Source organism: Vicugna pacos, chromosome 3, assembly GCF_048564905.1.
Source record: "Vicugna pacos chromosome 3, VicPac4, whole genome shotgun sequence".
In the NCBI taxonomy this organism is placed as follows: Eukaryota; Metazoa; Chordata; class Mammalia; order Artiodactyla; family Camelidae; genus Vicugna; species Vicugna pacos.
Window position 1 is genome coordinate 82,499,986 of NC_132989.1, and position 26,375 is coordinate 82,526,360.

At 42.3% G+C, this 26,375-nt stretch overlaps 1 protein-coding gene across 2 annotated transcripts in view; it reads right to left on the reverse strand.

Annotated features, from left to right (window-relative positions):
- Positions 1–26,375, reverse strand: part of RAB3C (RAB3C, member RAS oncogene family) — a 254,845-nt gene that overhangs the window by 216,896 nt on the left and 11,574 nt on the right. Inside the window, exon 2 of one of the 2 annotated variants that reach the window (XM_006206025.4) lies at positions 18,109–18,336. In XM_006206025.4, coding sequence (XP_006206087.1) covers positions 18,109–18,336 — 228 coding nt within the window. Of the gene's footprint in view, positions 1–8,863; positions 8,942–18,108; positions 18,337–26,375 lie in introns of those variants that run through there. The other variant, XM_072958644.1, reaches the window with a different exon arrangement.

A 26,375-nucleotide genomic window follows, 5' to 3' on the forward strand; every position in this document is an offset into this window, starting at 1 on the left:
ACACCAAGGCTGCGTCCCTAACCAGGATGCTGTACTGGCTCCTGTGAAGCATGGACTTTTCCAGGGAATCTGCTTTCCCTGGGTAATATTTCCTCCAACTTTTAAAAGGTGTGAATAAATATCCCTCAACCTGGACAACTGAAATAATGGGAACAAAGAATGGTGATGACTAAGAGAATTGAAAATAGGTGGGTAAAATTTAGGAGTACAATCAAATAGACTTGACAACCAAGTATCTATAGAGTAAAGTCGCATGATTAGAACTCTGTTAGACAAAAACACACTCATTGAGGCACAAAGTATGTGCTGATGTCTCCTGTGGGCCAGTCATCACCAGTGCTGAGACTTACAAGTTGAATAATGCAGTCTATGACTCCTCCGTAGAAGCTTAAAATTTAGTGGAAGAAAAAGGAAGTCAAAAACTAAATGACAAATTGTTCATGTAAGTATCAGTCAATAATACAACTTTTAATCAGATATGGCAAGTTTTATTTCTCGCTCTCATCTTAATTTGTTCCTTTTCTCTATCTGAAAAGAATGTCTATCAAAATGTTTCTCCTCGCACTGCTGAATCTTCATCACGAATACACAAATTAAAAGATTAGAGTCCTGGTAGGTACCCCTGAGGGTGAGATGTCTGAAGCCTTGCCCGCCCCTCCAGTTTCCTTCCCATCGCCTGGTTCTAGGGGCCCCTGGGCTCTCTCTGTAAGAGCTCCCATCTCCCGGGGGCATGCCTCATGGACAGAGCTAGTGAGAGACATGTCTGTGTGTTCCCCAGGCAACACATTCTAAATGATATTATAGAGCACACTGAGCTCTCCCTGCCCTCATCCCAGTAGTGGGTTAGGAAGTTGAAGGAATGGACTCTGGGCTCCCCATTTACTTAAAACAGGTCAGTTTCCTCTAGTCATTGGGACTTTGCATATACCTGCCTTGAAGATACGACTTCATAACTTTAAAAATATTTGAACATTACTGTGGCAAAAGTTAACAAGTTTGAGGTAAGAAAACTCTCTTTGCTTGAGACCCGGAGAGTACTGGAATCTTCCCATTTTAATCATGACATATTCCAAGACACAGAATAGAAAACCGAGCTGACGGGGACTGGGGAGAGAATATGTGCAGATCTTTGTATCTAAGAACAGCAGGGAAAGGGAGGAGTCAGAAGCAAAGTCGGCCACCAGTGGGGAGTGGGACTGCATTTGGTCTAAGAGAAAGGATTTGGGCAGGCAGGGAGAGAGAAAGGGAGGAAGAGGATGGTGGACCCGCTGGAGGCCCTGAAACTTCCACACTGTTCTCCCAAGCACATATACCCTCCAGCCGGAAGCCACATTTGGGTCAATCTAGGACTGTTCTCTGACACAGGAAATCAGGAGGAAATCAGATCTGAGAAGAGTACCCAAGTCTGCCCCTCCCACATCTACCCTTGACCTTAACAGCGACAGTAGCCTTACCTCCACTAGACATGAGCGGACACCATGTGACAGGAGTACGTTAGTCCACTTGGAACCTGTTCCCTAGAACAGCAGTTATCAAACTTTACAGCATCAGACTCACCTGGGAAACCTGTTAGAAATCCAGACTCCCTGGTTCTGCCTACAGAGAGATCTGGACTCAGCGGTCTCGGGATCGAGCTTTTTAACAAATTCTCCAAATGATTCTGACAAAGGCCTGCCTCTAGGACCACACTTGGAGGACTACCTCTCTGGAAAGACCATGTTCTAAGCTAAAATCATTGACTAGACACCCCTCTTGGAAGCAATGATGCTGACAGACACCAGGCCCCGGCCTCATTTGGCCTCTGTGCTGACTTTCATACGTGCTCTTCTCTCACATTCTGAGATTAGTCCAACTGTGAACTTGAGAGCCTCCCAGAGAATCGTCTTAATGTTGTTTGAGTAACGTCGTCAACAAGGCCGGTCTCAGCAGGTCTACGTGTTCACAAGTCCTTAAGTGAGGGGCCTCTGCCCACCCATCTCTGCTCTCAGTCCTTGGTAGCAATGTTCCTACACAACTCAGTTTAGAATTTTACTCTCAAAATCAGACCTAGAGACTTTGTTACCACGTTCACAGAAGCAAGCCATAGAGCAAGATAGAAAAACACTTCCAATTCTCACTCTCTTATTTCCAACTGATTATAAATTTGTGAAGAATTAAACAAGAGAGCTAAAATCTGAGTTTCTCTTAGCCCAGAGGTTAATTGCTTTGCAAAATTTTAAGGGGAAAAAAAAACCTCTACTGTACTTTTTTCTTACAAGAGGAGGATGGATCTTTTTACTGGCTAAAATAAAATGAAATGATTTATATCAGCACATTATTCAACCTCAGTTATCATAAAGGGTTAACAATATACCTTAAGAGTCTGGCTCAGCCTTTCACACAGGTGGTCTAAGCTGATGAGTCCAGGGAAGGTGGCCCCACCATGAAACTCACTGCTGGAAGCTCCTTCATTCCTTTGGTTAAAAAGCTACTACCCTAGGATATTTGAGATGTTAGTCTATCAGTCATGCAGAACTTCATGTAAATTAACATTTAGCTTCTGATAAACTTGAAATATTAGGATTCCAGAATCTGAGAGGTCGCTTTCACTAACAGTGCTCTTCTGAGAAATAGTCCAGGAGATCAGATGGATTCTCTACTCAGTTGCCCAGTTTGTAAGCTAAGTAGGGGCTGGGAGAGGATTCACAACACTTGTCACCTGCCTCCCTTCCCAGAATGGGGAAAGACTCTTGCTCCAGTGAGCCTGATTCAAGTAGGACCTACTTTCCATCCTGTGGACTTGCTGTTGCCATATTGTGTATGACAGCTGGGTATAAAAGGCATGGGTTCAAGCTTTCATTACTCATTCTCATTCAGATACTACTGAAAAACAAAAACTTCCTTCTGGTTCAGCCTCTATTTGCAAAAACTTGCACTCTTTGCTCTGAGCCTCAGACCTGGCTTCCAGGAAAGCCACCTGTCAGAAGATCTCTTTCTTTCATCTACCAGTATATGGGAGTTGCTGCTTGCTGCTCTTATTAAAGCTGGCAGTACCTCTCCAGAAAATGTGCCCTTTCAGATATGTGTCAACAGTGCTATAATCTTCTACTAATGTTATTAATAATTTATTTGAGCTCTACAGCAGTTGTACTCAAAATATGGGTTGGGGCCCCCAAACCCTTTCAGAAGGTCTCTGAGGTCAAAATTATTTTAAAATAATACTATGCTGTTATTTGCCTTTTTCATTCTCTCACAGTGTACAGCAGAGCTTTCCAGAAGTTACAGGTTACACGACATGTGATACAGCAACAGACTGCATGATAAGGCAGATAGAAGAATCCAGCTGTCCTGCATGATGCCGGACATTAAAGAGATTTGCAAAAACATAAAACCTTACCACTTTTCTCACTACTTTTTGTTTTTCAAAATGTAGTTCTTTTCATTAAAAGTGTGGAATTCATGTTTATGTGCAATGTATTGACTATTGCTATTTTACATGAATTAGTAAATTTTGTTCAGTTTTAATTTCTAACACAGTGAGTATCAACAGATATAACCCACATACACACAAGCACTGGAGTCCTCAATAAATTTTAAGAGTACAAATGGGCCCAAAAAATACAAGAACACCATATGAGGCACATTACACATTACGGTACTCTTCACACCCCATAAGGCAAATATTCTTTTAAGACATAACGGTTACATAATTTGCTCAGAGTCAAATCACCAGACACCAAAACTCATTATTTCTCCTTGTGCTATCTCTCTTGCTGCTCTTATTAAAGCTAGCCTTGTGTTGGGCTTACTTGTGAGACTGAATATACAAATGGACAATGAGCAGACCATATATAGAAATAAAACTTTGATCCACAACCTGCAGCAACCTGCCTGGGAAACCAATCTCCTTATCTCCAATAAACAACCCAGGACTCCAGCCTCCTGTATCAGACTTGCAGGGAGCCAGACTGCAATCTCTAGTGGCAATTCAAGAAGCTAAATAATAAGTTCTGTAAACAACTGGACCCAAAGGGTCTGGACGTCCTTAATAACTGACAGCTTCTTCTAATTGTTGTCCCCACTTCCGACTCAGGACCAGAGAAAGTCAACTACCCACCCCAAACTAATCATAAAGGATGTACACTTCTAACTGCCCTGCCTACAACCTCCCCTGCCAACAGCATCCAATCACTCAGGACATTACCCAGAGCCTTCCCTTTTCTCCTCTAGAAAGCTTTCCCACTCCGCTGCCTGCCCTTCACTCTCTGCCAAAATACATGTGATGGTGGCTGACGCCCTTGCTCTGTCAAGCTCAGCATAAGGAGCCTTTGCTTCTCTCCTTTGATTGTTCTTCATCTATTTCCACACTTGTTTCTGTCATTATCCTGTGAGTCGCCAGAAGACAGGAAGCTTAAAAACCCTTGGTTCCCTTGCCTTCAGAGTCTAGCACTTTGTACGGCACAGAGCAATCACTCATAAATGTCTGGTCCTTTAGACAAAGCCATGCTGGGGTCTGTTTGACTAAAACACAGTGACAGCCCAGAGAGTTGTACCACACCCACTGGCATCACTGATTCCCACACTTCTGGGCTCCCAAGACCAAAATAATAGTAATAATTGTGAGAAAATAATTTCAATTTGAAATGGAACCAAAGGATATAAAGTGAAAAATCATATGCATGTGTCCTCAGGAAAACAAACTTAAGCACTGAGAGACCAATTTCTGGTAAATGCCTGATTCACAGAAAACCAATAATACTGGAATTTTTTTAAATGATAAAAAAAAAAATTGGTCCAGGAGCTGCCTGATAGCAACCCTGGGAAGTTCTGCTTACAGTTTCCAGAGGCATGGACAAGAAATGACCCAAGTTGGGTTGGTCTTGCAAAATAAACTAATGTGAGCTTTGTCTGTATGACGACTGATTTTGTCTGTTCAGGGGATTTTCAAAGCTGCTCTTCATTTGTGTTTTATTTTAACAGACTCTAACTGAACCCTCCCCTCTTGGCCATCTCTGCCCATAAAGACAGCTGACTCCAAAGCCTCAAAGGAGCTTGCTACAGTTTACAAGTCCTGAAGCACAACTCCTCTGTTATTCCTGAATAAACTCACCTCGAATGATGCATAGTTTGCCTCTGTTTGCCTCTTTACTTAGGTCGATATAATACACACATACAAATGGGTCATTGACAGAATGGCCACGTTTTTTCCCAAGAAAGAGTAAAAAAAAAAAAAAACTAGATCTACCAGATTACCAAAAGACTGGGAAGAAATTAATTAATACTATTATTTTAATGTTAAACGCTTCAAACTGAAATAAAAACTTAGTCTTATGAAGAAATGCATTGCCCTGCTCTTCCTCTGGGGACACACTTGTGGGGGGCTGGCGGCAGGGCGCGATGCTGGGCAGAGCAGGGCCTTCTGACCTCCTGCTCCCCTGTAGTGCCTGGCTTTCCTGAGTTCTCCGTGACTAAACTCCACCCCTCACTGGCTGTTGTTGCCAAAGTTCTCAGACCATTTGTTTTCCCTTTTCTGAGGATGCTGGAGCACTTGAGAGAGGATGAGATAGAAGACCTGGGTGCACTCGTATTTTTTTTTCTATGCAGATATTCCCCCAGATTTGAGTGAAAATTCTTCTGAAGCAAGACATTAATGGCCAGGTATGTGTTCAAAGGGCCAACTCATTAGCAACATCTTGAGCCTCTGACAGAATTATCCAGTGAATGCCCCCTTGAAACAGTTAGGGAGGACCCTGCGGTAAGCCAAAGTAAAACAAGACAAAAGTTGTAAGATGTATCATATTATTCAAACTATCAGGGGTATGAATATATGAAGAGCAAGCCATATATTATCTTGATCCAGATTCTCCAAAATGTGTATTTGGGCTGTATGCCTTCTTACCTGATAACTGAAGTTTTATATAGAAAATATAAAACTGATCCTACCTTCTTCATTGTGCCATATGTGTGCCTGCGCCTTTTGATCCCCTGTACCCAATTCCAACCAGCTCTGTGCCCTAGGGGGCTGACTCCTGTGAATTGCTCCAACAGAGCTCCCTTGCTGGCAGCTCCCTGGCAGGGGGGTTTGGCCAGTGAGAGGAACAGGTGAAAGGTCAGGGGGCAGGAGGAATGACACACCTGGGCATTTCTTTCCCTGGCCCCTTCCCTGTGGAGCCAATGACTGGCAGCAGCTCTCTCCTGGTCCCTGTTCCTTTCACTCCAAGGGGTGGAATGGCTCTGGGATCTGCACCATCCCTTACTGCTTCCCTAAACCCTGCACACGCCTTTGTAACACCATTAAACTCTCCTAAATCACCTGGCGCGTTTCTTCCACAGACTCTGTTAATACTTTCACCCACTTCAATTCTTTGTAATTTTCTGTCTCCCTTGAACTTTCAGTTTATACTCCACTGTTTTGCATATGATGCTTTATAGACATTCTAGGATTGATTAAGTTGTTTTCAAAGACTATAAACTTCTTGAAGGTGGAAACTTTGCCTTCCATTTCTTTTTATACATCAATGGGTTGGGTCATGTGATTTCTGTCAACAATGCTCACTCTTGCTTTTGCCATTACCTAGCGTGGTCGAGTTGTCACAGTGGCAACGTTCAGGGCTAGCAAAATCAGTGTTCTGAGAGCAAAGACAGGAAGGGGAAAATATTCATAACACCGAAAATAAGTACTATCTAGCTGGGAAATGCTGTGCTTTTTCCTTAAATCTGACTGAAGAAACAAATATGAAGTAATAAAATGCTTCATTTGTACCCAGATGTAAGCTGTGTTTATATAATGTCAGAACAAGCGGTCAGTTCAGTATCACTTTAAACAACTTAATAGAGAAATAATAATGAGTGACTTGGTGACAGACACAGCCCACATCTTAGATCAGAAGCTGCCAGTATCACTCAGCAATATCCTGAGGAAATTATATCCCAGTATTTTAATAGCAGCTCTCCATGGAACTAATGATGGATAATTGTTTTGTTACAGGGCAGGACATCACTTTTATGAGCATTTAATAAATAGGCTTATGGGTCTGCCTTCCCTGTGCAGCTGATGGCTCTATCTAAATGCACAGATGGCTCCAAAACACCAAGAAACATCTCAACAACACAGCTGACTGCACTTGGGCAGATTAAAATTTACCAGTGGCCGCTGAGAGGAATCCAGGTATCCAGAAGCTGTTCCACCTTGTCAATATGCCTGTATATTTCACTACCATGCCAGGACACCAAAAGGAAATTCCTCATATAAATGTCTGCCTACAATAGAGCTGGCAATTTATGACCCCAAAAGTATATGTACGGTCCCAGAAATTATGGAGTTAGGTAGGTGAGGTCAATATTGGCAAAATGCAGGAAACTGAGAAACAAAAATGACTTATTTATTGAGCACTTACTATGTGTCAGAGACTATGCTAGAAACTTTATAAATAGCATTTTATTTAGTCTTTACAAAAAGTATAAGCAAAGTGTTATTATTATTATCCTCGGTTTACAGAAGGAAAACCTAAGGCACAGAGAAGTTAATTAACTGGCCCACGGTCACACAGCCATAAGCCTTAGAACTAAGATTTAAACCCAGACAGCATTGCTTTGAATTCCATTTTCAAGCACAAAAACCACTATGTGATATTGCCATCTTAGGGGAATTTAAATCCAAAGAAGTCTAGAAGAGGCCTAATGTCAAAAGAACACCCGATGTGTTCCAGCAGATTTAACATTTTTATTGATAACTTTGTAAAGATAACAACACAATAACAAAAGGAGCCTTCTGTGAAGTCAAATTAGACTTTCCAGCATCCATACACCAAAGCTCATGCATAGTAATAAAAAAAACCCTCTTACTCTCACCCTGAGTTACTTTGCTCTCAATTTGGCTAAGGACAGAGAACTTGATTTACAAAGCAATACAATGGAAGTGAAAAACGAGAACGGGAGAGGAAAACAACCAGAAACATGAAGGGGGGGGGCGTAGAGTGATATCAAAGAAAGAGAAGAAATATATAAACAGATCTAAGACTACAGAAAATATCATTTGGTGACTACAGAGTGAAGCCATTATCCCCAACGGACTCGTACTGAGAACCCTGAGAGTCCAAGACAAGTTCACTCATCTTTCATGTTCTTAGTTTCATGTCCTCCTAAGGGAAGTAAATAGGCAACCCACAATAGAAAGATGTTCATTAAAATATTTAGTTTGTTTAAAGTTTTGGCAATTTAAATGTTCAGTTATCTGGAACTTCACTTGTGCAGAATTCCCATCCTCTGCTTCCAAAGGTGGTAGTCCCTTATTCAGAAGAGTTGAGTGCAGCACTCTCGGGCTAGAAGTAGGAACTACTTCTGGAACTACCAGGATGACAAGAGGACCATGAAAGATATCAGTCTGGATGAAATATATGTCATGATATATTTCTGGAAAAATATTTATTCCATAGATTGTTGGCTACTTTCTGATTTTTTTTTTTAATCGCAGACTTATAAAGTTCAAAGTTACTCTAAAAGCAGTAGAAAGAGCTATGTGAGTAGGAGAAAACTATTTAACCTCCCTGAGTCTTGGCTTCCTCACACCTTTAAAAAGAGCTATATTAATACCAATATTTCAAGGCTGTAGTAAGTATTAAAAATAAAATATGCACAGTGGCTGGTCTGGAGCAACTACTCAAAAGTGGCATTTCTAGAGAAAGGGCGTTGAGAGAAAAGGCTCCAAAGCTGCATGGCTCACACTCAAATCTGCTAACTACTCGTCATCTACGTGACCCTGGGCAAGTTACTCACATTCTCTGCGCCTCAGTTTCCTTCTCTGGGAACTGAAGATGAGAACATCTATCTCACAGGTTTTGTGAGGAGTAGACGACTTGACACCTCTAAGCACGTACAACAGTACCTGGCACATTAGGGATCGTGGAATGTCGATTCTGTTTCTGTTTTAGTGGGGTCCATGTCTTTCCTTTTCAAGATCAGATAAGTGATGCCTTGAAAGAAAGGTTAAGACATTTGCCGCAGGAATCCAGGCTCCTGCCCCAATACCCCCTTCTCTCTCCCACTGTCCCAGCACACCTTCGCCTGCACGCGCCCACTGTACATTCCTCTTCTACACCAGTTGTAACAGCTTCTCTTCAGCCATGTGTCCTTCAGTCCCTACAGACAAGCAGGTAAACTTTCTGCAAGTACCGAGATGAATGGCCATGAAGCTGATGGAAGATTAAATTCTAGGCTTCTTCCAAGGGGCCCTAGCAACGTGTTCCTCTGATCTTTGCTACCTTTGCAAAAGTTAGGTATTTTTCTATCTTGTTCCTTAAAGAGGATCATCAAACTGTAAAAGCCTCAGGCCCTAATAATCTAGATCCACTCTTGCTCAAATGGACGGTAAAGTGGGAGAAGAGTCAGGATTTGGTAAATAAACAGTAGGCAGTAAATGCTCTCTATGAACCTATGGTGGAAGAATATCAGAAAACATAAACTCTCACTTTTGAAAAACTGTCTTTTTGAGAGACAGAGGCAGAGAGACAGTGAGAGAAAAGCTCACCCTGTTCTTCAAATAGCTGGCTCCTTACCTTCCATGTCTCAGCTCAATTATCTCATATAAACCTGCCTTGATCATCTAACGAAGGTACCCTTTCCCTCTTTTGATATTGTTTTTCATTTATCAGATCGTTCTGATTATTTCTCCCCAGCACTAACACAATTTCTGTTTTTGGTGCTATTTACTTTCAATCCCAAATTCATTCACCATGTCTGGTACATAGCAAAAACTCAATAGATGTTGATGAAGTGAATGAATGAGTAATTTCTTTTCATTTGTCAGTTCTTGGCTCAGATACAGCTGCTCTCAGGAAGCCTTCCCAGAGTCCTCAGGACCGAGTTAGGCATCTTCCCCAGGTGTCCTGTGCTCACGGTTTCTGGGCTTTCATCACAGAAGATGAATTACGACTTCTCTCATCCACCCCTCCATTTGATGGTTGGCTCCCAATGGCCAACCCTGTGCCTGCTCCACAACTGTATCCCCAGCACCCAGCACAGTGCCTGGCACGTAGTAGGCACCCAACAAATACTTGGTTCAATTAAATCACTTGATTGAGTACAAAAGTTTGCAAGTTGGTATACTCTTCAGAAAAGAAGAAAACTAACGTTTATTGTTAGTTTTACACCTAGCATTGAACTAGGTATAGTATTTATTCTAGCAAATACTTAGCAGCAAGGGATAGGTGTCATTTTGTCTCGTTTCACAAAGAAGTCAATGGAGGCTCAGGGAAGTTAGGGCTTGAGGACACACAGCTAGTGAGACCAGGGTCAGTATTTGAATCCCGATGGCCAGACTCCAGGGCTCCTGTCCCTGACGCTGGGTCACCCAACCTGCTCCTGGATGGCCCACACTTAACTGAACCACAGGGTGATCTTTTCTCCCATGTTTGTTTTCCTGTCTTCCCACAGGGCTGGTAAGCCCTACTGGGCCAGGAACAAGGGCGGTACCATCCTTTGCTTTTGTCAATGCTGTGAAGAGTGGTTTGAACACAGCGGGATGTGGGACCTGATGCTTGTGGCTGTCTGACAGAGTGAATGTTTTCATGCATCTTGACATTTCATAGACAGTACCAGCTTCCTCTCAGGAGGGAAAATAAATCTTGCCTTTCTCAATCTCTACAGAGGAGCAGATGCTAAGTTAGAAGAACTGTGATGGAGGGAAAAGAGCATACAAATGACGGCACCAGGACTGGTCTTGGCAGCTGTCACCAGCTTTGGTGGTTCTCTTAAGGAACTCGCCTGCACAGAAAATGACGGCACCTTATTCACAGACTAGAGGGGATGAACACCATCCTCAAATCAGTGGGCAGGGTGACTAGGCTAAGTGAGCACCAAATGCAGAGATTACAGGCGGACATACGTTCCCGCAGGTACGCATCCCGGCATTCAAGTGCTTCCTTCCACACAGTCTTCTTCATATGCAAGCTTCCCGACAGCGGAGACAGGCAGCCCCCACCGCGTGCAAGAAGTGAGCCGACGGTGTTCCAGTCCCTCCTACTGTGCATTTCTGTGTGTTTTAAACACAAGACAGATGATACACAATCCACTCATGCTGGCAGATACAAGCATCAAGCAAAATAACTGATTCCTTTCTGTAACTATATATAATTTCTTGACACAGGTAATGAGAGAATATAGAAAGATATTGGGCAATTACATGCTGTGGAAAAAGTAGTTGCTAGAGATTAAAATAGGTAGGATTGCAGATTGGATACCCTGAAGACATCCAACAAATCACTTGGCCTTCCTGGCCCTCATTTATACACAATATCAAGTGCATTGGCTTTGGAGTCCATGTGCTGGTTGGAATCCTGCTTCTGACCTTGGGCAATGTCCATAACCTCCTGGCTGTGACTTTGGGCAAATCCCTTTATCTTTCTGATTCTCTGTTTCCTCATCTAAAATCGGGTGAATAACACAACCTTCTTTCATGAGATTGTGGCAGAAAAATTAACTCTAAAATGCATATAAACACAAAGTGCTTACTTAAGGGTCATCACTGGGTTCAGTAAGTGATGCTCTCCTCAGTGTTATCATCAGATGAAGGCTTGGACCAGAAAATCTGAAAGATCTTTTCCTGACCCCAGTGTTCAGGGTCTCTAAATACTGAGACCCAAAAACGCACTGAGCCTGCGGTAAGAGTGGCTGAGATCATGAACAACCGTCAGAGTGGAATCAGGGACAGAAGCTACCCCTGGGGTTCCCAGAATCTGCCTTCTGTATTAAGCATATCTTTTACTTCCCTATTCAGACACTTTGACATCCATGACTTTGGTGACCCTGGAGGGATGGACCCGCCTAGAGTGAGTCAATTCTCCCAGAAAGTAAACAACACACTGGAGCTCACTTTTCAAGGGCAAACCAACCGATCCCGTGCTCCCCTTCTGGGGCTCTCACGCTCTGGGCCACTAGCCCCTGCCCTCATCAGCCCAGGGCCAGGCACCGGACAACTTAGGGAAGCCTGTCCACCCCAAGGCCAGATGAAGTTATTCAAACTAGCCAATTCCAAACCTGCTTACCCCACCCGGCCCAGTCCTTACTGAGAAACCACCACAGAAGCTCTGGTCACAGATCCCCCTCTACCTCCTGGCCCACCCAGGGGTACCCCTCATTCCCAGGGTGCCCACCACCCCAAGCCCATGTGTCCTTCTCTTCAAATCTGCGAGCATAACAAACTACCATTTCAATGGCAGTTACCTCCCGATCTGTTGACCTTGCCACACCCAAATAACAATAAAACATATATTTAAAAATGCCATCTTCCTCCAGGACTCAGCCGGGGAAGCATGGCTTGAACTCTCTCAGTTTGTTCATCCATCTCCTGCATCAGACTCTGATGTAGCTACTGCCTGAGTGTCTGGCTGCTGTACAGGAATCAGAATCCCCTTTGGCTGCGTGTGGACCAGTAGCACATGCTTGATGAGCAGGTGGCACTTTTGTGGAAAGGAAAAGGCACCCCTTCCAGGAGGCAAGCACAGCTCAATAAGTGGTGTTCTGGCTGGAGAGTGGCCCCACTTGACCCCTGACTGATGTCTTTGTCCAGTGCACAACATGTGCCTCTGAATGTAGCAGCCCTGACCTCTGAACACGATGGGGATGAGTTTCCTATTAACTCAGCCTGGAAAGAGCTCAGAAATGAAAAAGGGAAGAAGAGGAGGAAAAGGGAAGGAGGGAGAGGCAAGACAAAGAGTGGTGAAAGTGGGGGAAAAGAGAATGCAAAAATACTAAAATGCTTGTTCTAAATCTTAAGTAATCCCCTCTGCCTACCTGTCCCCTGCCATTTTAAACCTTTAATCTCTAATTAAGCTATGGATTTTTCAAGCTAAGTCTTTCATTAGTTAAAGTCAACCTTGATTTTTGGACTTGAACAACGTAGACCCAACTGAAAAAGGAGAGCCATGTGCTTTCTTTAAGCAAAGGAAGTTGTCATTTATTCAAGGGAACCACACTGCCCAACCTGGCTCTCTACACAGTCTAGTTTTAATAATTGCCAGCACTCCTTGCTTTGCAGATTGCTGTAGACCTCAAACCTCTCATAGTGGTAGCCTAGCCACCGGGAGTGAACTCAGAGGTATTCTTAGCAGAGGGCGTCACAGTAATTTTTCAGTCCTATCACTGGGAAGATATTCACTCTACAGAGCCCTTCCCAAGGCTAAACTACTTCTAAATTAGAAGTAAAGTAAGATAGACCCCAGTTGTGAAATATTTTTCTATAATTAAAGTGAAAAACTATGTTAAATTTTTCTCCAATATATTCTTAATAGGATTAAATAGACACACAAAATCAAAGAACCAGCTCTAATACTTGAAATCTCAAAAATTTTGAAAAATTTTGACTTGAAAATCACAAAAATGATAATAAAAGTGCAATAAGAAATGTTAACATAGTAAAGAATAGAAAGATTCATAAACATACTAAACAAATAAAGAGTTTGTACCTAAGTACAAACAAACGATTATATTTCTCTAAACAAGCTTATTCCAAGGCAACAATGAACTTCCACAGAGAGGCGGTGTAACACATCCAGGAAGAAATGTCAATATTTCTACTAGTTGTTAAAACGCTCTCTTTGAAAGTGGACTGTTGAAAATCCAGTACTCCAGTTTGTAGTCTCATAAAACTGCTACGCAGCACATGCAAAAAGCAATTCATCAAGTGGAAAAACAGGGAAGTCTTCCCACCCAGGCGCTTCCCTCTTGACATTTCAGAAATACTACTACTTGAAATCTGGCCTCAAGTTGGATGGTTCCTATGCCTGATGGCAACACTGGCAACCAGGTATGAGAATTATCACAAATGTCCTAACACCACACTAACCTTGAGAGAGAACTTCGTGTAGGAGCAATCAAGTTGGCTCAACTACCATGAGACCTGGGCTTTAAACTCTGCTCTGGCACTAACTGTAAGGTAAGGCCAAATCACTTAACTTCTCTATGTATCTTCATCTCCTACCCTGGAAACAGTTCTATTTATGGGCAATTTAAAATATCTGTAGCCTGTCTTGGTAATAATGCATTGGACTAATCCATGATGGTTTTCATTACTATGGAAGAACTTGGCTTCTCTTCCTCTGAAATATACAATAGGTTGTGATATTGTGATAGAATGAAAAACATATATTTGGTCTTCCTCCAGGTCCCTGACACAGAGCCCCTAAAACCCCTGGAATTTCTTGAGTGATGGGGCAAAAGGAGCATCTTTTTTCAGTCGTAATAAGCCCCTTTCACCTGTATCAGAGCTTATGCTAATGAGGTGACTCTTGGTGGGCACCTAGATGGCTTCAGAATGGGGGCTGGTTGTCAGAAGAACAAACCATGTGATCAAAAGGTGAGACCTTTCAGTACCACCCCCTAGGGACCTCCAGAGGGGAGACAGGCTGAAGATCGAGTTCAACACCAATGGCCAATCATGCCTACGTAATCGGAGCTCCATAAAAACCCTAAAGGATGAGGTTTGGAGAGCTTCTGGGCTGGTGAACACATCAAGGTGCTGGGGGGGATGACGACACATCAGAGAGTACATGAAAGCTCCCCTCCCCTACAAAAATGTGCCCCATGTATCTCTTCTATCTGGCTGTTCCTGAGTTGTAGCCTTTCTAATAAACTAGGAATAGTAAGTCAACTGTTTTCCTGAGTTCCGTGAGCTGTTCTAACAGCTTATCAACCCTGAAATATACGATTGCGGGACCTGCCAATGTATAGCCTGTAGGTCAGGAGTACAGATGGACCAGATTTGTGACTGGTGTCTGAAGTGAGTGGGGAGGAAGGGGTAGGCTTGTGGACCCGAGCCCTTTCCCTGTTGGATATGTGCTAACTCCGGATAGTTAGTGTCAGAATGGAACTAAATTATAGGACACCCAGTTGGTATCTGCAGAGAAATGAAAAAATCTGGGAATCCACCTTTAGTATCAGAAGTGTTGAGTAGAAACAGAGTGTAGTATAGACTAAGATCATTGTGGGCACCTTAATGATTCATTACACATTAATATAAGTGCATAAAAATACTATAAGCTGAAACAAAACTGCTATTTGGTTATTAAAACATGAGATGGCAAACCATCAGGGCAAGATATAGTCATAAATAATTTGTTTAACTCATAAACAATAAAAGCTGTACACAACTAAATATTTTCCAGTATACTTACATGATAGCATAAAGCAAGCGTCCCTAGAATTACTGCAGGAATGCCTAGCCTCAGGCATGCACCCTGTTACTCCTTACCATATCTGCCCTTCCCTGCATGACTCAATTCATTGAGATGGTTAGACTCTTTCAAAACCATCCTCTTCAGCATCCCAGGATATGTTGTCTAAGATAGTCATTTTCACAAAACCAGCACCCCATTCAAGAAGACTTGTTAATTAGGGCAGCATGGTGACAGAGAACAAGCCAATGTACTAAAATCTGATAGACCTGGCCCAGAACCAGCCTCTCACCATGTATAATCCTGAACAAGTAATTTCATTTGTCCCATCTTCAGGTTTCTTGGATAAAATAGGAATAATAACAAATACGAAGTTGGGTTGCTGTGGGAATTAGCGATAAAGCACAGATCATGCCTGGCATAGGTTTGTGCTCAATAAACGCTAGCTACGGATAATATTTATACAACCTGGTATTTGCTTATAGAAGTACATAGTTACCCATGAGTATTCATTTCTTTTTCCAACTATATCACAAGTCCAGTGAGCACCAAATCTTTGTATAGCACTGCTTCTGAATGGTTCACACTCTAGAAGGCCAGTTGGGACATGGTAGTGAAAAATCCATTTTCACACTCCTAGAATCATAGGTGCATTAGGAGTTCCCAACGTCTCTGAGAGGAAGAAATAAGATTGTTTTGCTGGCAAAGAGGACAGTGGCCATCAGAGTGCCACTGTGACTCAGGAGAGGGCTGGATGAAGGGGTCCCGGGTGGCTGGCCCCTGAAGGGAATGTGGGTGTCCCCAGAATGGCAGAGTGAAAGCCCTGGAATGAGGCCCCGGGCTGGACTGGGGCACGAAAGGAGTTGGAGGTTTTGGGGAAATGGTGGGTCATGGAAGATTGGAGACAAATTTGAACAGCTTTGTACGTCAGAGGCTTCTGGGGGAAGTTACAGAAACTGAGAAGCATGAGGAGGTATTAGAATAGAAGCAGCTCAGAGACCTGAGCTGGGCTTTGCTTGGCTCAGAGAAGAGAAACTTTCATGCAGAAATAAGACCTGGACAGAAGCAGCTTGACTTCAGTGTCCAAGAAAAGTTCAGGAGTTAGCTCTGGCCTGGTACTAGCACTGAGTGTTTTGAGAAAATATTTTTCCAAGTATGAGAATAGAATTCTCAAAAAAAGGATATTATTTGAACTATAGCTATTTTATATTAAGGAAAGATGATTGTGTACCTCTATAAAGCATTTCAAAAACCTACATTGAGAAACTGCCAGAGATTATAGGATTGAATTTATGCACGATGATTTACCTAAATGATCACAACAACCATCTTTAAACATCCCATAAAGCAGGGAGGGGCAGAAACCAGGAGCTGTCAGCCAGAGGAACGACAGTTCTTTGAAATTAGCAGAAAGACCACGGTCATTGAGTTAAGAGATGCGTAGTTACCAAGTTAATTTAATTTTCAATTTGTCAAAGCCCCTGAGAGTTAAGGGACCTTTCTTAAGCCTGAATACAAAAGTTATCCCGATATGACAATTGGGAGAAAATGAACAATAAACACAGCTCTTTCTAAAACAGGGCTGTGTGTTTCTAAAGAGGTTCCCTCCCAACAAAAAAAGAGCAGTGAAGGGGAATGGCCCTACTTTTCCAAGTTCTTACCTTGAGCTGTCATTAGACTTGGAAGGCTGAAGAATCAGTAATAATCTATGGTAAATTACCTAAGAGGATACCTATCTGTGTATATAACCTGCATCTTTAAATTTTACACCTAGGAGCTTGAAGATATTTAAAGGGCATCTGGTATATTTATATGGGTATCTTGATGAAGTGCTCTTTTATTTAAAAAAAAAAAAAAAGAAAGGTTAAATGCTTTACTCTGAGAGTTGTCTGTCTTTCAACTTTCCATATTTGAGGAGGCAGGCTTATCATCAGTCTTACAGATCAACCCTGGCGCCAGCACCACATGGCAGTAGGTATCAGAATCATCTCAGAAGGTAAAACCTCACCTCTTGGCAAATGCCTGTTTATAGCTTAAATCAACTTGAGTGGCAGAGGTACAAATGAACAGGAAAAGGGGGCCAAACCAACTGTAAAAACTTCTACCATTATACCCACTCACTATACGATGTACAAAAAAATGCTGATTACATAATTCTCTCCTGGGATAACCAATTTTTTGGTTACTTCATCTCTTATATCACCTTGAACCTGCTACCCACACACATTTTTCCCTCTGTTTTTCACTTGCTAGTCTCCTAAATTTACCCCAACCGTTTAAGGAATCTCTGATCTCCTGCAGAGGGTGGGGAGAGGCAGAAAGCTAGCCACATGGTCTCAAAACTTACTAAAGAGCCTTCTGCTTAGGGAAAATCCTGTTTAAAATCAGTATTTTATTTCATTTGTTTCCTTTTATTTGACTGTGTGGATAAACATAACTTGCAGAACTGAAATCACAAAGTGAAGATTAAACAGACCCTTTTCAAATTTTATCTGGGGCCGTATGAAGGGATGAAACCTAAGGTTTCTCTATATTTGGTGGTTTACCTTCTTTTTAAAAATGCCCGGGGCAGGCTGCTTCCTGGGACTTAAAAAAAGGCTAGATTCACTTTGCCTATTTTGTGGATTAGAAATGTCAGAGAAGGACTCAGAGACATGTTCCAGGTCACATCAACCATTGAAGAGCCAGACTTTCTGTTGAGTGTTCTTGCTACCACGACAAACAGACATTCGGATTTTCTTCCTTCTGACGACTCTTAGGGGCATCAAATGACAAGGCCTAATTCAATCTCCATATCTCAAAGAGGCATCCCTCCACAGCCTTTGAAACAGAATGTTCTGTGTCAAAGAATCTGGAAACAGAGGCTTACGGATCCCATGGGGCAGAATAAGGAAGAAAATGTTACCCTTCACATTTACATGTTCAGCCTAGACTGAAGAACAGTCAGTTCAAAGTCACTTACCCAAATCTGAAGCTTGATTCTCTTTTCATTTTTGAATACAGTTTTCACTTTGAAATCGATCCCAACGGTGCTAACGAATGCAGATGTAAAGGAGTCATCGGCGTAACGGAAGAGGAAAGATGTTTTCCCCACACTGCTATTGCCAATGATGAGCAGTTTGAACATGTAGTCAAAGTTCTGATCAGAGGAGTCCTTCTGGCCATACCTGGCATCCTGGGCGGAGGCCATCTGTGGTGAAAAACAAAAGAGGTGTGGCTCAGTCTCCCATTTGATACGAAGCTAGCGGCATGCTCATTATTGGCCTTGCCAGAAACAGATGTCAGACCGCTCAGGAGACACGTTGAGAGAGCTCCCCAGTCTTCCTCTGATGCTGGTATCCATGGCAATAATTCCCCGCTGGAAGACAGAAGAGCAAATCTTACAGCTCTTTCCAGCTGTGTTGGTGTTTGTCACTGCTCAGCATTCAGAACGAATCAAAGACACCAAGGGAGACAGAACATGAAAAGCAAAGATATAAGGAGCTAGCCGCGGCGTGTGCACTCTGAAACTTTGTAATTCCAGTGATGGGAAAATCAAAGTGGCTGAACAGCAGGGTGTTTCTCCCTGAATTATCTGAATTATTGGAGTCTCTTATTTTCTGGGGAAGTGCACCCAAAGCATAGCTCTAGTCCATCTATTAACACCACATTAAATCAACATTCTAACACATGTGACAATCTTTCAAATTGAAAATAATGGTGATGACAAATACATATGGTTCAAACAAGGTGCCAGGAACTGTTAACTTAACCCTCACCACAACCCTATGAGGTGGGTACCTTTATCATTTCCATATCAAAGGAGAAAATTGAGGCTCCCAGGTACTAAGAAATTTGCTCAATTTCACACACTTGGTTAGTAGCAGAGGCAGGATTCAAATCTGGCAGTGTCGTGCCAGGGCTCATTCCTTAGTGTACCCACCCCCTCAACCCATTTCCCAGTGAGGACCAGGGTGATAAATACAAGTGCTCTAAAGACAGTGTGGGAAATACTCATTGTGAGATCCATCAATGCAGAACCCTACCTGGGTTCAAACCTCGACTCCACCACTTGCTGCCTGTATGACCTTGGGTTCATTATTTTAAACTGGTGGACCTTGGTTTCCTCTCCTGCATAAAATGGAAAAAAATCATTATCTAACTCAGAACACTTGTGAAAATAATAGATGATATATCTGTACAGGATTATGTAAAGCACCTAGCATAGAATAGAGAATAATCCTTATTATTAAATATGAATGCTGTAGGGGATTTTTTCTCATATTTTTGGTGATCATTTTAACATCTATCAAAAACACTGCTGCATTACTCTAAGTACCATTTGGCTCCATATTGAAAAGAGGCAGTTAGAATGATGACTCCCACTGATTAGTGCATTTACTCTATCACTTCTTCTTTTTCTTTTTTATAACGGAGGCACTGGGGACTGAACCCAGGACCTCGTGCATGCTAAGCATGTGCTCTACCACTAGTTATTCCTACTCCTCCCATCACCCTTTCTGATGCTATGAATTCTTCAACAATTGCTGTGCTGTCCAGTACAGTAGCCAACTAGTCACATATGCCTGTTTATATTTAAATTTAATAAAATTTGAAATTCAGTTCCTCAGTCAAACTAGCCACATTTCAAGTACACAACACCCACATGGGGCCAGTGGCTACTGCACTGGACCACACTGGTTCAGGGCACTGTCATAAATGCAGAAAGTTCTACTGCTCAGTGCTAGGCTAGACGGTCTTTTTTCACTTCCCATAAAGTCTGATTAATAATTACATCTTTCTCTTGGGGATATGGCAAAGAGAAAAGCCCCAGAAGATAGTGGGATGCTAGAAACAGTCTACAGTATTCAGTCTCATCTAAGACAACACTGGTTGCTCAAGTCAGGTATGTGTGTGTGTGTGTGTGTGAGAGAGAGAGAGAGAGAGAGAGAGAGAGAGAGAGAGAGTGTGTGTGTGTGTAAGACAACTGAGGGAAAAGGAAAAACGGAGATGGTGCGATAACACATTCCCTTTCTACAAATGCTTACTGCCAGCAGGAGAACACAATTATATGAACAAGAATAAAGACAAAAAGAAAACTTGCATATATTATGAAATTTAGAAGCAATACTAATTCTGATTGCATTTCATACTTGCTCAGTAAATATAAGCCTCAGCATTTCTCTTTTTAAGCCCACGTAACCACATTGCTGTCTTCACTTAATACAACTCAGAATGATGGTTTGCCACTGGGCAAAACTCAGCCAATAAAACAGGCAGATATATCATTTTCCTTTCTGACCCAGGAGTCCACACATTAAGGTGAACTTCCCCCAACACAAGCAGCCCACCAAGGACAAAAAGAGGATGATGATTTTTGACTCTCAGTTTGAACAATGATGTCTTGCCCTATGACTCCTGACACCCCTTAGAGCCAGGTCACTGTTTTCGTTTGTTACTCCTGCAGACATAAGCCTATCACCAATGAACGCCTCCCCCTTATGGAGGTGCTAAGTTCAACCAGTCCTGCAAATGGCCTTTGTGAAGATGATCTTTTTACCATCTTTTGTATGAACCAGCCCAGATTGTAGGTTCTGGATTATGTATGTTCTGTTAAACCACAGTCAGAAAATAGACTATAAATTTCCTAGAGTTGCTCGTTTTCTCAGCCTGATGGCCTCCCATGACCCTGAGGTGGGATTCCAACTGAGGCCTGTGGATTTCTAGGCTGCCCTGAAAGAAAATGTGATAAAGACAGCTGCTATCAACCCTAAGTCTTATTTCAGAATTAGACTGATTCTGAAACCTGCAGAAATATAGACATTGTCACTAAAATAGACTTTTTAAATGGAATTGCAGAGATTTAGGTAGAGGAAACCATACTGGGTTTTTGTCCAGCATGAGAAATAGAAGAGGTTCTATTTTAAGGATGGATTATACCAGCTGCATTGGCAGCAACAGTGGTGGAAGCCCAGAGGGTATGTAGGATGAGGGAGGATGAGGCAGGTGGCTGTATGTGGCCAGGTTCCCCAAAGGATTCATTAGAACAGTTTACTAACTTGCTGTCCTTAAAGATGGTGCATGTAGTTGTTTATGCTTTTATTTTTACTATTTCCTGATTTATATCTCCAATAAGATTCACAGAGAGCCCCAAAGATGTGCATTAAGAATGTGTACACATATCATTAAACTTTGGAATAATGAAATAAATCCTGTCTCACAGAATGGAGAAGCTGACTGCCCTAATCGCACTGCGATCAGAAGTGAAGCAATCTGACAGCATATGAATGTCAAAGGGTCATAGAGATAGTCGCAGTGTAAATTTAATAACAATTCTAAATTCTAAGTCATGTGACCATTTCCAAAATTTTCATGGGAAAATATAAAAACAGAAGCATGAAGGCACTTCTCAGAGAACAAACTGGATTTTGTAAGATATATAAAAGATCTCTCTTTAAATTACATTAATCTTGAATTAATTAAAAAAGAAACAGAGGGTTGGAAAGACCCTTCAGTGTAGCCCAGCTTCCCACTTATCCCACGTGTCCCCTTGCCAGCACCTCAGAATCAGGGTGGTATTCTTGCCTGGCCCTTCACCTGAGTGAGACAGCTAGGCTGTGAAGCACCTAATTCATGGCTGAACAACTGCAGTTGTTATATTTCTTCCCTAGATCTGAGTTAAAATCTACCTCCCTGTGGCTTCTGCCATGGTGACGTAGATTCTGCCTCATGAACTGAGAGTCGATTCCTCTCCATCTGAAAGAACTTCCGGTGTCCGAAGGAACCAATCACAGCACCATAAGATTTATCTCCTCCTGCTTGGGTGATCTCAACTACTTTAATCCCTCTCTGCACACCAGACCCATCCAAAAACCCCTACACATCTTCTAGATTGAAACTGACATCTCTCCAGATGCCCAAGTCCCATGTGTGGCTCCCACAATTGGTCACAATACTCCAGATTTTTATCTGGTCAACACAGAGTAAAATGAGACTCTTACCACACTCAGCACAACAAGAAAGTCTCCTCAAATGCTCAGCACGTTTTTCACATTTGCTGTTATAAACATAGGTCTCCCCTCTCCCGATCCTATGCTTGGGCAATTTATTTTTTTAATGGAAGTGTCTGCCTTCATATGTACCTTACTACATTTCCTTTTGTTTGTTGTGATTTACAATTCCAGACTGTTCTGATCATTTTGTCCTTTCATCAAAAATAACAGTTATCCCTTCCAGATTTGTGTCACTCCTAAATTTGATCAGTATGCATTTTACATACTCATTTGAGATACTGATCAAAATGCTAAGCATTTGTAGACAGGTAACAGAGAACTTTTTCCACTGCTGAATATATAAATCTATGTATGAAACCTCTACAATATGTCATTAAGGAATCTGACAAGTTTGAAGCAAATCCTTAACCCTGGGAGTTGGTGCCTTGTGAAGACATGATGTTGTCCCTCTAGGGATGCCCTGGTTAGTAGGTGAACAGATCATAGATTTAATTGATGTGTCATTTTTAATTTCAATTCTAGTTTCCCCAGAAGTCTTACTGACCAGGGGCCAAGTTGATTACCTTTGACTAACACATGCAGCCATAGCCTACTTCAGAATTTTTGACATTAGTTTTTCAAAATAAATGGGAAAAGCAAATTATTTTCAGGAATTCCCTTGGGCACTTGAGAATCTGCCCTACACTGAGCCATTCTGTGGATCTGATGAGAAAAACAAAGTCATTTTAAATGTATTATGTTCCATCTACTACTACTGATAACTATTGCCCGAGGGACAGTGGGAAGAAGAACGAGGGTAAATAATCCAGAAAACAAAATGCAATTCTTTGAAATTGGAAGGGTAAAAGTAAGGATGGGGCATACATATGGGAAGTGTGGAAATACATAAAGTAGTTTCAAATCTCAATTGTTGATACCTAGGGGAAAAGAAAAGAAAATGGTAATAAGAATTATTCCTGAGAGCTCCAAAGTAAAGACAAAATTTTAATGACAAGAAAGACAATATTAAAAGATAGGAATTCCAAACACCTGTCATCTGGCCCCCAGTGGTTTCTCCTGGTGAAGGTTTCATCTGTGCAGTTCACCTGACTCCCCTGTTTGTCTCTCAGAATGGACTGACATTGTGATGCTCTTTGTGGTCTCCAGCTAGCAATTACTCTGCATGTCTGCTACCATTTGTTCTGGAAAGAGCCAGCTGAGAAGCAATAAATACCACTTGTGTCACTGTGGACACATCACCATTGAGCTGAAAGGATGCTGTCCAGGGAAGTGGAAGCAGTCAGGGCACTAGAAAACTTAAACCTGGCTTCTGGAGGAAAGACCTGGGAAAGTAGGGCAGCATTTGGAAATCATCTTTGTCTCTCTCTCTCTTTTTTTTTTTTTTTTCATGTTAGCAGGGAATGAATTACTATTTCATGGGACTCGCCAGAGAATGTGTGTGATGGTATGCCAAATTATGGTAATACTTCCAAGATGCTAGTTGCTGTAGGTTTTAAGGTTTTCCTCCAGCTCAGTTTCACAGAACTCCTTGCAGTCTGCCTCTGGACCCCACCGCACGCACAGCTTCTTCAGTGCACGTGGATAATGCTCAGATGATGCACAGGGAGACTGTAAAATAACTGCACCAACAGCTCTTGCCAGCGCTGTCCCCTGTGCTTTTACATACATCATCATGCTGCATCCTTTCCTTGTCCCCAGAAATCAGAATCTAACTATTAGCCCCACCCCAGGTTAAAGGAACAGAATGCTGAGTGCATTTCCAAATGGCTGTCTCCCCCTCCCCACCCCTACCTTCCTATCTCCCATCCTCCTCCCCTGACCGGAAGCATGAGGGGATTCTTTTTCAACCTTCACTGCGAGAACTTGATCAGCTCCTGAAGGTAAAATTCATAAAACTCTGAGACACCCCCCTCTAAAACTGGACCTCCTGGAGTTTTTAGCTCTTAGACTTGTCCACACTGAGCCTCCAGCAATTCATCAATTTCAGTCTAGATTTTCTTCATCAATTACATTTAGCTTTTCCTACCCTAGTACTGATCTCCCTGGAGCTTTCTATGCCAGTAAAGTGTGATTCTCTGTATCCACCTGCCTGTCTCTCCAATCTAGGGGGCAGTAGTCTTCCCCATGGCCTCGATTCTCTGATGAATCTAAAAGGAGTTATTAATTTTCAGTCTGCTCAGCTTTTTTTCTTGTGTGAGGATGGGAGTGACCACTTCCAAGCTCCCTCCATACTGGACAGGAAACACAAAGCCATTATCTCCATTTTAAAGATGAAATTAAGAATATCTGAGAGGAAGCTAAAGTTAGAGGGGTCCTTAATTTTCAACAGTTTATCCTGACTTCCCTCAGTCTGGGTAGTGACTACACCCTCGTGACCTGGACCAAATGGATTCTTCAAGAATGACAGACACGAAGGCCCAGCTAATTCATTCTTGCCTTCACCAAACTAGCAAGTCTCAGCCTTCAATCACAGAGAATACTGGACGAGGAAAGGGTCCTTCTTCTCTCTGCTTCTAGGAAAAACTCCATTCCTTTGTTGAAGAGAGGCATGACCTAAATTTGATATATTTTAAAATTCATTATAATCATTTTTGCATCTCCTTTGAAATCTACAGATGTTTGTTACCGTGTCAAGAAGAAGGAAATAAAGTTTATTAAATGATGTAAAAATGGTTTCTATTAGTATCAAAGACCAGTGTTCTCAGCCCACACTATAGTTCACTCCTGGTGTGGTTACAGAGGGTTCCCAGCAAGGGAGGGCCTGTACGGGGCTGTGGGGAAGGGGCCACCCAGACCACAGAGAGACGAGTGTGAGCAAGGTCTGCCACGAAGCAGACCACAGAGCTCGCCAAACTCCAGGGATGTGATCCTGACAGCTGCAGTGAAGCAGAGCCTTGCCCAACAGCTCTGCACATCCTTGTGGATGCTGACACCAGAGGGTCGCGAGTGCCATCCTGGGGTGGTGGTGAGCACCGAGCTGCTGGTAATCCAGGTTTTACAACCACAGCGTGAAGAGAGGTAGGGAAACACCCTCCACTTCTTTTCTACCAGCTCTGAAATTATGTGCAGCAGACATATCTGTGCAAAAGAGCATTTCACATTCTTGGTGTGATGCGAATACAGGTAAAGAGCACATGATCTGTGGCCAGGCAGGCTGAGAAGGAATCCTAAGTCTACCAGTTGTGTAAACTTGGGGAAGGTTTTTGTTTTGTTTTTAACTAGTCTAAGCCTCAACTTTCTCATCTAGAAAATAGGAACAATAGTGAGGTCATGAAAGTAAAATCACCGGCACGTGTTAAGCCCTTGAATAAAGCATCCATCGGCACCTTTGCTGTCCCTCTCGCCGCACTGCAGTGATGCACAAGCCACCCACTTTCCTCCCCACTCCCGCAGGTGCAACTCTCTGAAACGGAAATGGTTGATCTTACAGGACACACTCCCTCTCATTTCCTCACTTTAAAGGGCAAGGGGTTTTGATACCCAATACTTCCACTCTGCAGTTTCACAATTACCAAAATAAGCACTTTATATTTACTCTCTCATTTCAAAAATTATGATACAGAGCAAAGAGCATTCATCAAAACAACTCTCGGGACAGAACCTGAGACCCTGAGAGACTGGTGTGCAGACAGAAGTCTTTTGTGATCCGGAGAGGCTATGGGGAGAGGAATGTGGCCAACGGTCATATACCCTGTGATGTGACCTGTTCTATGACACTGCCTGCCACCCAGTAACTTCTGGACAGTTACTAAACTCATGAAAGCTTTGGGTGTGACTGGACTTTCGTGCAAATTGGGAGAGGGCTAATAAGGGACAAAATCCAAGTAATAAATGGCTTTAAAAAAAAAATCACAAGAAAGGGAGTTCCAGGAACTAACTCACAGTAACTATGGGGAAATTGTCCTCTTACGGGGCCTTGGAGTTGGTTTTAGGTGAAGTTTAACCTAATTTCTAATATGGAATTTGGTAAATCATCCAAGTCCACAGTATCATCATAGACAACAATACCATATTATAAACTTCAAAGTCTCTAAGAGACTAGATCTTAACTGCTCCCACCATGTAAAAGAAATGATAATTATGTGAGGTGACAGATGTTAGCTAACATAAAACAACGGTGGTGACCATATTATAATATAAAAATGTATCAAATCAAAATGCTGTACACTTTAGACTTACACAAAGTAATATGTCAATTCTATCTTAATAGAAATAAAAAAAATTTTTAAGTCCACAA